This window comes from Ipomoea nil, unplaced genomic scaffold (assembly GCF_001879475.1).
Source record: "Ipomoea nil cultivar Tokyo-kokei standard unplaced genomic scaffold, Asagao_1.1 scaffold1509, whole genome shotgun sequence".
Lineage (NCBI taxonomy): Eukaryota > Viridiplantae > Streptophyta > Magnoliopsida > Solanales > Convolvulaceae > Ipomoea > Ipomoea nil.
Window position 1 is genome coordinate 1,619,334 of NW_017617937.1, and position 11,456 is coordinate 1,630,789.

General features: G+C 36.7%; 1 protein-coding gene across 2 annotated transcripts; it reads left to right on the forward strand.

Moving 5' to 3' along the window:
• Positions 1-3,082: 3,082 nt before the first annotated feature.
• On the forward strand, positions 3,083-9,122 carry LOC109188791 (phosphatidylinositol 3,4,5-trisphosphate 3-phosphatase and protein-tyrosine-phosphatase PTEN2A-like). Of its 2 annotated transcripts, none has more exons than XM_019339417.1 (13): positions 3,083-3,358; positions 3,963-4,391; positions 4,874-4,975; positions 5,059-5,115; positions 5,679-5,744; positions 6,651-6,827; positions 6,930-7,016; positions 7,101-7,165; positions 7,244-7,320; positions 7,575-7,621; positions 7,780-7,910; positions 8,166-8,235; positions 8,380-9,122. In XM_019339417.1, exons 2-13 carry the CDS (start codon positions 3,975-3,977, stop codon positions 8,890-8,892), a joined length of 1,809 nt encoding a protein of 602 aa, XP_019194962.1. In that variant the 5' UTR covers positions 3,083-3,358; positions 3,963-3,974; the 3' UTR covers positions 8,893-9,122. The 2 variants fall into 2 exon arrangements, with proteins under 2 accessions (XP_019194962.1, XP_019194961.1); XM_019339416.1 differs by having other exon boundaries at positions 3,091-3,373.
• Positions 9,123-11,456: the final 2,334 nt, after the last annotated feature.

Consider the following 11,456-nt stretch of genomic DNA (forward strand, 5'->3'; position numbering starts at 1 on the left):
GTACATACTTGTAGGGCTATTCTCTACACAAAGGGTTGTGTTTCTAATAATATAGCAATAATAATATAAAGAAGAGTGATGGAATGGTGTGGAAGAGTCCTCCCATGTGTATGGATGAGTGGTGGAGCCTTCTTGGCATATTGTGGAATGAGGCCTTCTTGGTAGCATAGTTGTGGGAGAGTGCTTATAGTCTTCAAGTGTGTAGCAAGAGTGCTTGAGAGAGTCCTCCCATGTGTGTATGAGTGAATGAATGGATCCCTCCTCCCTTTCTTCTTGTCTTCTCCTCCTTTTATAGCTAATCCCTCCCAAAAAGTGTCCGTTGGACCATTTAGTAGGGGATTTATGAGTGGTTTCAAGAGGGTAGTGAATAGGTGTTTATGTTGGGGGTTATGGATAATAATAATAATAATATAATTGACTAGTGGTAATAAGTGGGGTAATAATAGGGTAGTAAATGGGCTAACGGCTAGTTTTAGGCCGACCCTATACCCGTGCCGATTCCACACTCGCTGCCGACTCCTGGACCGAGCCGACTCCTTGGTTTGACCCGTATCTCTTTTGGGCTTGCTCCATTTTCTTCTTGGGCTTCCCTTCTTTGTCTGGGCTTTATCTCTTTTCTTCTTGGGCCCCGAGCCCACGGGGTTCACACCCCATCAACTACATTGTAATAGAGCCAGTAGCTTTCAAATAAAAAAAAAAAACAATAAACTTATATTCAACTTCATATTGTAATGTGGAGTCGGGTCCTGAATATAAATATATAATAATTAGTCAACATGTGGTGTGGTGGAAATGAACATTTCCCATTTTAAATTGGCCCAAGGTTTAGTTGGGTATTTAAACTTGGATGTAAGCTCTTGGGTTGCATTTGGCAAATTATTGTATGGACCACGGTCCACACATTGTTATGTGGACCATAACAAAATGTACATTTTTAATATATTAAATGTATATTATTTTTGTACTGAATGTGCATTATACAATATAATGTACACTCAGTATAAAAATAATGTACATTCCCTTAATACAATGTACATTATTTTTGTATTGAATGTACATTATTTTTGTACTGAATGTACATTATTTTACAATATACAAAATATGGTCCACACAATTTGTGTGGACCATAATGATTGGTTTCATTTGGTTTAAATATGACATCAATTATAATGCATAGTGCAAGCCTTGGGCTAGCTAAAGTGAATGAACATATTGAGGCATAGCCCATGACAATCAAGTCCTTGTACTTTATGTATTGGGCCATTAGGCCATATCCCTTCTCAGGATTTGTCTTTGCATACATTCTTTTATAATGAACTTAATATACATTCTTTTGCACTTGATGTTTTGAGATTGATTGCTGCGTGTTGGTGCATTTGGCGGGGGAGGAATGACCGTTTGAAATAACAAGCCATGGCATGTTGATCGTATTCGTATGGAAGCGGCTTGGCTGGTTAATGAGTGGTATGGGCTTCCTTCATCTCAAACTGCCAATGCACAAACGTTGGTGGGTCAACCTAGCAACAAACTAAGGAGTAAAACGACACCGTTTCTTACCCTGCGTGACGTCACGAGAATCAGCTGCATGCTCGGGGTGTTACACATTGGTAAGATATAATCCCGACCGACTAGGAAGCGCTTTGTCTGCCCACCGACCCTGCCCATTGCTTTGCTCCTCTGTTAATTCTTGCCGACCGATCTTTATTGCCCGACCGGCTTCCGACCGCCCCTATTTCCCGACCGCTCTAACATAGCTTCAAGATCAAGAAGGTGCTACGTGTCGGCTCCTAATGTGGACAGAAGGTTAACCTTAGCTTTGGAGCATGCCGGTTATCCGGGTGAGGATTACTACGTCACGGGGCCTATAAATACCAGTGATGGCAATGATGAGGGGACTTTTGGAAAGATAGGGGCTTTATTCAGAGCTGGCCGATCGCCTCCAGTCGGCACTCGAGTTAGGTCACTTAGTCTATATATATATATATATATATATATATATATATATATATATATATATATGTCCACGTGTATTTACACTATCACACATAATTATTAAATTAGTCAACATAACATGTCTATATCATTAATTTATAAAATATATTATATATTATATATTATATATTATATATTATATACTATATTTCTATCTCTCCTCTTCTCTATCTCTATCTCTATCCTATCTTTATATATATTAAAGCAAAAATAATTAGGGAAAAAATTTCCCCAGTCATAATCATCATAAATAATTAAATAAAGATGAAAAGAAAATCAAAGTGAATAATAAGCAAAAAGATTTTAATGGATAGGAGAGTAATTCACAAAATTAATTTGAGTAATAATTGTTAATCCATAATTGAGAATTAACAATGCAATAATTATGTTATGTTTCTAACATTAATTGATTGGAGATAAATTTAAAATTCATAATCAATATTTATATGAACATCTACACATACTTCAACACTATAAAGAAACCACAGGACCACAACCAATACTACAATTATGTTTTGGTCGTGGTTGGAATTGGGAGGATTGTTGTGGCTAGAATAGGGAGAAGATTATGGGAATCTCTTATAGAGCTTTATACCGTGCGATATGGGGAAGATAAATCAAGAAATGCACAGTAGACATGAAGAAAAAGCTGAGGATGAAAATCATACCTTGTTTCTAAACTTGGGGCTTCGATTCTTGGAGCTGTTCTTTCTTGGAAGCAGAGGCAACTGTTAGCCGTAGCTCATGAACGCGAAGAAAAAGTAGCAGCTTACATAAAATGGATGACCGCCTTCATCTTTGGCGGGAGACCAAAAAATACTTTTCTATTAAAAAATAATAATTAAAATAATAAATTTTTAATAGGATGACCGTCACGTCAGGGTAACCGGAGGAACATGCCAAATTTAATGGAATTTTATAATTTTAGACTATGAAAATAGTTATACTAATTGCGTTTTCAAAAATTATACTCTAATTGCATATTTGCAAGTAATTTGATAGCTAATTTGGATTTTTTCCAATAATAAAATGATAATAATAATCCGTAAGACGAAGTATATAACGAGATAAACTGGTTAGGTGCAATGATCACTGAAATTCTGGAAAATGAAATTCCGATGTTGACCGGTAAGATCCTGATCTGGAAAAATGTTACATCACCATAGAATATAGATCCACCAAAAAGTGGATCCTAGTCGTAGATTCAGAAACCACGGCCACTGCCACCGCCGTTAGCGCCCCCTGTACTTCGAACTGGACTCAATCTCATTTCGTTCCCGGCATTGTTTATTTGCCATTTCCGAATTAGATCCATAGAAAAGCTTCCGAGGATCCGAGGAAGCTCCCAATCCGAGATTACACAGAGGTTGCTACGATTTCCGTGAGTGATTCAACTACATTAGCTTGCATTGTCATTGCGTTTCGTTAGTTTGCTAAATTTGTTATGGATTCGTTCTGCGTTCAATTCGGATCACACTGTCATTGCACGCATATGAATTGTTATTGCCGTTCTATAATCACATTGTTCAGGACGAAATTAAGAATCTCAAGGCCAAAGCTTCCGAGAAGGTTAAGTGGACCAAAATTTTGTAATTAGTAGAAATGATGAATGGTAGGAACTGATATGTTGCTGCGTGCTCTTTTGGCAATGTAAAGAATCAGAAACTAAAACTTGAGCTTTCTTGCTTATAAAGACTGGAATAGCATAAATGATGAAGTTGTAATGCGGTTTTCTTTTGCTTTTTGTTGCTTATAACTTTGGCAGCAGAATTTAGATACTTTTATTTAGGATAATGTGCATTCATCTATAATTTTTTATTCTTTGATGTTTTACTCAATGTTGGTGGACTCAAAATTTCTATTGTGCTTTCAACATTGGCATGAGTTCAAACTGTTATTCTTTTTCTTCTTTTTTTTCATAAATTTTTAATTTGCTTTATTTATGTGGGCTTATCATTTGAACATTGTAGATTATTTCCATTATGGATTCTGGAACCACCAATCCATCTCCGCCACCCTCTAATACAGCTTCTGAAGTCGAACCTTCGGAATCCATTGTCTCTGAGAAAGATAGCCCTTCAGACAGCATAACTACACCACCCCTAGCTTCTTGGGCCATAAGTCTAAGAGCTCCACAACCTGTGCAACAAGGACAACAGAATTCAGAGACTGGGACTGTCAGTTGGCCATCCCTTTCACGCCTTGCGAGTGGATTTGGATTGCAGTTCACATCTAAACCCTCCTTAATGAATGAGAGCGCTGGAGACAACTCAGCTAATGCTCAATCAAGTGTTATTGAATCACTTACTAAAGGACTGGCTGACTCATCTATGAGTGCAGTGAAGGCTTTGCAGGTTAAGGCACGCCATATTGTCTCCCAGAATAAGAGGAGATACCAGGTTTGCAAATATACTACTTTAGTTTACTGCAAAATTTGTTTAGTCAGATTACTAGTAGATATAATTTTCTTAAGTCACTAGTAGTCATGGAGAAACGCATACCCTGACACATAGCCAGCATTTTACTGATAAGAAGTTGCTGGAAGCCATTAACATTTAACTGGCAACTCTTACTCGTGTGCTACTGTGCGTGTTTGTAAAAACTCAAAGTTATGGATAATGACTTTGGATTTACACAACAGTTATTGATTATTGGTTTAAATGAACTAGAAATTGTTGTGTAATCTATAATGCTGGTTAATATATGCTGACCATATAAAAAAGAGCTTGTTTAATTTACCTAAACCATTTACTTTCTAGTTATATTAATTGGATATTTTTTTCTTTTTTCCACATGGAGCTCATTGTGACTGCATGAGATAAAAACTGTTGATATATTGGGTGTGATGGTAATTAATGTGAGTGCTTGTACATAAATTTAGGAGGGTGGATTTGATTTGGATATGACTTATATAACTGAGAATATCATTGCTATGGGGTTTCCCGCGGGTGATATGAGCTCTGGCTTTTTCGGATATGTTGAGGTAAATCATTAAGCTTATATTTCAATGCCATTTCTCATGGTCCAAATTGTCAATTTCTTTTGGGTCTTGGAAATATGCTGCAGGGGTTCTATCGAAATCACATGGAGGAAGTGATCAAGTTTTTTGAGACGCACCATAAGGTACTTTCAAACTTAAAATTGAGATTTACCACCCCCCCCCCCCCCCCCCCCCCCCAAAAAAAAAAAAAAAAAAAAAAAAAAACTACTTAAAATTGAGGATTTCTTCCCCTCTGCCCTCCCCCCTTCTTTTTCTTTTCTCTACATCCAGAAGAAATTTGGTTTTATCTACAGCATGGTTATAGGCAATGTTTGGCAAGAGGGAAGGCAGGTAAAGTGCAGAACATTGTTAAACAAGGAATTCACAAATTGCAACCTAAACAATTGACCTCTTCTTTTAAAGGTGGTACTCACCATTTATGGGGAGGATGCATTCCACTGTTGCCTGATGGAAATGTGACTATGGAAAGTAGAATTCATGGGGAAAATTTGAGTGAAGAGTATTCAAATATTGTTATTTTATTTGCATGAAGTATAGCCTTTGTGATGGAAAACATCAAAATCTTTTACCTTTTGAGTTCAATCATTTTTTATCATTTATCTTCCAAATCTTTGTTGCATTAATTACTGGTTTCAGCCAGTCTGCTGCTTTTCTTGTTAAATGTTAAATCTATTAATTAATGCAGGGAAAGTACAAAGTTTATAATCTGTGTTCAGAGAGGTTGTACAACGCTTCACTGTTTGAGGGAAAGGTGCAAGTTACTTCTTTCATCAGAATTTATGTTATTTTACTGTCTTTGCAATCTTCCAGTCTAAGAGCATCCATAGTAGTTTAACTCCGGTGCGGTTTTTGTAAGAGTGATTAGGAAAGAGAAGATGGGAGGGGAGAGAAAAAATGAGAAAAAAAAAAAGAAGCAAAAACTGATTTAAAAATAAAAAAAATAATATGACACGCGCCTGCTGGGTGCACTCGTGACAGCCACACAAGGCTGTCACGTTTGGTTTGTTTTGATATGGGTCCCACATTTCTGCCAAGAACCGGGCTCTTGCAGATGATTCCCAACTTTCTCTTTCTTATTTATCTCTCCTCCATGTAGGCTTTATTTTTTAATTTTTTTTTTGAGAGACTCCATGTAGGCTTTATATTTCTTAAAAGTTGTGCATGATCCCCAAATTCTCCTTTGATGTAGATGCTCTAATAATTTGTTGTTGCTGAAAGTGATATTAGAGATTTTGAGTTTGTTTTTGAGTCTAATAAATTCTAACAGGAAAATTTATACTACTTTTTATGAAGTTGAATGCATTGAATAGAATTCATGGGCTTGTGCCCTAGATTCTGTGATAGAGTTGAGGTAATGTGCATCTTTCTTCTCCCGAATATGCGTGATAAAGGAGTCTGTCCGACTCAGCAAAGATATAAATTTGAATTTTAGGAGATAAGTCTGGACATCTGACTCCAACAAGTATGCTAAAAAATTGTAGGTGCAGTCACATTATTGAATATATGCTCAAAAAGGAATATTTCCTCTCTTTGAAGACATCTTTCATCTTTTCTTAAAAAGGGGCTTGCATCGAAGGAGATACATCACCTTCACAATGCATTTTCTGCAGTTAATATTGGCTTCTGTTTTGATTGATTTAACTTTAATTATGAACAGGTTGCATCTTTCCCATTTGATGACCACAACTGCCCCCCTATTCATCTTATTAAACTGTTCTGCCAAAGTGCTTACACATGGCTGAAGGAGGACATAGTCAATGTGGTAGTTGTTCACTGTAAAGCTGGTAAGGCAAGGACAGGATTAATGATTTGTAGCCTACTTCTTTTCTTGAAGGTAACAGATTAATACCATGAAATGCTTGTTTTCATTGCTATGGTTGAATTAGTTGCTTAGCTGTTTCACTTTTTTTTTTTTTTTTTTTTTTTTTTTTTGTAGTTTTTCTCAACAGCTGAGGAATGCATTGATTACTATAATCAAAAAAGATGTGTAGATAGCAAGGGTCTAATTCTTCCAAGCCAGATTGTTAGTCAATGCTTTGATAAACATTGATATAATGCTGTTTATGTGCAACTATGCTTCTGGTTGACAATTATTTGTGTTTTCTAGAGGTATGTGAAATACTTTGAGCGCATCTTGACACACTTCAATGGTGAAACGCCGTCTGGACGTAGGTACACTTTTAATAATGCATTGTCAGAACATTGTTTAAGCCTCAGTAGGGTATTTATTTCATTCATTACATGCTGCAGTTGCATGCTAAGGGGATTTCGATTACACAAGTGTCCGTACTGGATTAGGCCTTCAATTACCATATCTAATCACAATGGTATGCTATCTAGATTTACTTGCTAACTACTTAATTTGGTGTTATACTAGAAATACAAGGTTTCTTGTTTTTTGAAGAACGAAGGTGGAAAACTATGACCCACTACCAGGCTACATATATGCTCATCAAATGTACCAATAACTAGGCTACGTATATGCTCGTCGATGGTCATGATAATCTCATGTATATTTATACATACAATTTCGACAAATTGGCCTTTTCAACACATCTTATTCATGTTCAAATTCTCACAGGAGTCTTGTTCACAACTAAAAAGCACCCAAAAACCAAGGATTTGATGGTAATCTTCTATACTCTGTAGATTTCAGTATTGAAGTCCAATCCCCACCTCTCTCCTCTGCCTGCCCCATAAATGGATTATTTTAGTTGCTTGTATAAACAAAAATGCATATAGTTTTTGGTTGTATACCGAACTTACATTGGCATAATTTGATGCAGCCTGAAGATTTTTGGATTCGTGCACCAAGAAAAGGAATTGTGGTTTTTGCCCTGCCAGGGGAACCTGGCCTAACTGAGCTGGCGGGAGACTTCAAAATATATTTTCATGACCGTCATGGAGATTTTTACTGGTCTGCGAACGATATCCCTAATTCTGTTTGTCACCCATCACGTCACCAGTAACATTGCTTTATATATGAGATTGAATCATTCCATGTCATGTAAACAAGTAAAGGATATTATCTTCATGGATTTCCACTCTGCATGGCCCCAAGAACAATCCCTTCCTACCAAATTAAATCAATCCAACAAAAAGACCGTTTCTTCCTTTTTTGAAGTGTAAAAAGTTAGTTTGTTCATAGCTTGTCTGCTCTTCCCCTTTTCAGTTGGTTAAACACATCGGTGATGGAAAATAGAATTATTTTAGATGGTTCACAACTCGATGGATTTGATAAGGTAACCAATTTATTTTCTGCCAGATTATCTATGCCATGACTTAGTCATTTTGAAGATCATTTATTTCTGTAAACTGCTCTTCCTTATAAGTTTGCATCTGACCTCTGTTATCATGATCCTAGCTTATGAATGAAACATTTGCAGAGGAAATTTCCTTCTCCAGGATTTCAAGTCGAGATCGTTATGATAGATTATGATGGAACCATCCCAGCAAAGTTTAAGTCCGAGGATGCAAGCAAGAAAAGTGATGAGATGTCAGGAACCAATTCCTCAACTGATGGTACCCAAGCTAATTCTGACCAAAGTAAGGGGTCTGGAAGCCGAGATCATAATGATGATGTGTTTTCTGATAGCGAGGGAGAGGAATCGACCAAAACCAGTGCTCGCAGCTCATCTGCAGCGCCATCTGGTGGAGTTATTGAATCCAGCACTAGCGAGGAGCAAATAACCCAAGTCACATGCCAAACCGAGCAACTCACCATTGGAGGCCAGGAGCCCACAGACTTGAAGACTGATACCTCCAGTGAAATAAAAATTGATGCTGTCAAAACGACTGCCAGCATTCCCAACCTGGGATCAACTGATATTAAAGCTATAGCAGCAGATGCTTCTGTCTTCAGTTTCGGAGATGATGATGAAGATTATGAGAGTGAATGAAGCAATTAACTGCCTTGAAAGAATGAAACTCAGATAGGTTATTCATCATACAGTCTTTGTTGCCTTATCTCTTTTATTTTCTTTCTGTTTTTCACTTTTCAATTTTATTTATTTATTTTTTTCATTTATCTAAAGCTCTGATGTAAAGAAGCTCAATATTATACTCATAGACATCTTTACCTTAGAACTTTTCTCAATACATTAAACATTTCATCCACATTTTTGTGATAGTCATATTAAGCATATAATATATAAACATAAATGTATAATCCAACTATCAACTTAAGTTTTTAGTTGAGATGGAGCCAAGGCTGAAGTTTATCCTACAACTTCAAGTCACCCAAAGCATTGAGGGTCATTACAAATTGTGTATTTTTAGATTCGGGTCCACCTTGAGCCCATAGAATAATTTGACAATTTGCTGATATTGCCCGTGCAACATGATTATTATTTGTGTAGTTGGTTTGCTAGCTTTTCATTTGTGTAGTTGGTTAGTTGGTTTGCTAGTTTTTTTTTTTTTTTTTTTTTTTTTTTTTTTTTTTTTTTTTTTTTGGTACTAAAATAGTTGAGGATAACCCAACCAAATTAATCAAATTATTGATTCAATAATTATAAAGTTCTAAATTTAACTCTCAATGAAAGTAGTAACGTAATATAATTTATCAAAACGATGCACCCCAATATAAAGCCAAAATCAAATAAGATATTGAATATATTTATGACATTTATGCTAAAGAATTCTCATAGTAATGCAACAAGGCAAACTGCAATCCGGGTATAAGATATGGTGTTTAACCTATGGAAATTAAACTAAACGAAAACATCTCAAGACTTAAAGGAAAGAGCTTTGAACTAGAGCAATGCAATATAAATAACTGAAAACAGTAAATAAAGATTGTATTGTTGATGTGCCTATCACCATTTGATCCTCTGGAAAGAATTTCTACCTGCAATTCTGCAAAACACTGCCGCCATTAATGATCATATATGATATACCCACCTCCATTGCCACCACCCTCAATCACTAAAAATCCAGTCGTCTTCATTCTCAATTTCATCTGGTTCAATATCCAACTTCACTGCCAATGAAGGCCTCTTCTTCCTCAACCAATCTGCAACTTCCCCACTCACATCTCTGCAGTTCTTGATAGTAAGCTCCACCAAATTCGGACACCCCGAACCAAACGCTTCTTCAATCCCCTCATCACTCACCCTGCAGCATCCATTGATCCGCAGCTTCTTCAAAACCACGCATTTCTTGGCGATGCAACAAACTTCAGAATCCCCAATTCTCTCACTATGAGCAAGAACCAATCTTTCCAGTTTCACACAACCAGAAGCAATTGGACCCGAACGTGACAATATCGCACGAGAATTTCCTCAGCCGCGCGCCAGCGCCGCCAGCCCGACTCCGGTCACGCCGTGGCAGCGGCGGACTTTCAGGCGGGTGATGTTGCGGCAGTGAGGGGCTAAGCGGAGCAGAGTATCGTCGCTCACCCACAGCGATGCTCTTCTGGAACGGACGTAGAGATCCGTCACGGAAGCGTAGCGGTTAAATATGGCGGGAATGTGCGGGATGACGTCAGCTCCGACTCCGACGCTGACGTTGACAGTGAGCTTGTGGTGGCTGAGGAATTCCACGTCGTACCATCTCCGACAGACAAGGGAGCTGTTTTTGCGGTCGTTGGATCCCAGGAATTGAAAAATTACGGCTAAGCATTCGTCGGGAATCGCGTCGCAGTAATTCTCTTTGTCGGATTCCATAATCAGTTTGAAAAACTATACGTTGGGTATTAAGAGGAATAAGAGATTTAATGATTGTTGCAATAGAGAATGAGTACAACAAAATGTTCTGAACACTATTTATAGATTTCAATTATCCTTATCCCATCTTAAAAAAGAAAAAAGTCCCGCAATACTTACCATATTACAATTGAAGAATGATTTACAAAGAGGAAAAAAGTCCCACAAATAATTACCATATTATAATCAAGAAACGACTTACAAAATATATACTACAAAATATCTTTACAATAAATGATTACGTATATAACTTAGGGGGAAGAAGTGCCGTTTTCCCTAATAATAATAATAATAATAATAATAATAATAATAATAATAAAAGAAGTAAATCCAAATTTCTTGATGCCTGCTCCGCCGTTCAGATCTCATTCTTACTGGTATCGAACCTTAAATTTTTTATTTGATTTCTTTATAGCTTGTTTTCTACATTGCACTTTTGTTGTTTGTCGCAATTGTTCTTTACCTCACAATTATATCTAACTTGAGTCATATTTACAATACTCAGTATTTTCCTTAGTTTCATGTTTTTCTATAAATTTAATGTGTTTTACAGTCCTTCTAATTTTGATTTCCAGTGCACTATAATTATTTTCTAGTACTGGAATATATTTCAAGTGCACTAGCAATGACAGATTGTGTCCAACAATTAACTATATAGTAATTGACACTTGTTCTTTTAATATCAACTATACAGATAGATGATTATTCATCTTATCAATAAAAATATTCCAACTGAACCAACTGACGAGTCGGTTGTGCAA

Excerpts from the sequence above, each read along its gene's own strand:
- LOC109188791 (XM_019339417.1), top strand. The coding sequence starts at position 3,975 with ATGGATTCTGGAACCACCAATCCATCTCCGCCACCCTCTAATACAGCT. Across the intron at positions 7,321-7,574 it reads TACCATATCTAATCACAATG|GAGTCTTGTTCACAACTAAA; the intron begins GTATGCTATCTA and ends AAATTCTCACAG. Across the intron at positions 7,911-8,165 it reads CGTCATGGAGATTTTTACTG|TTGGTTAAACACATCGGTGA; the intron begins GTCTGCGAACGA and ends TCCCCTTTTCAG.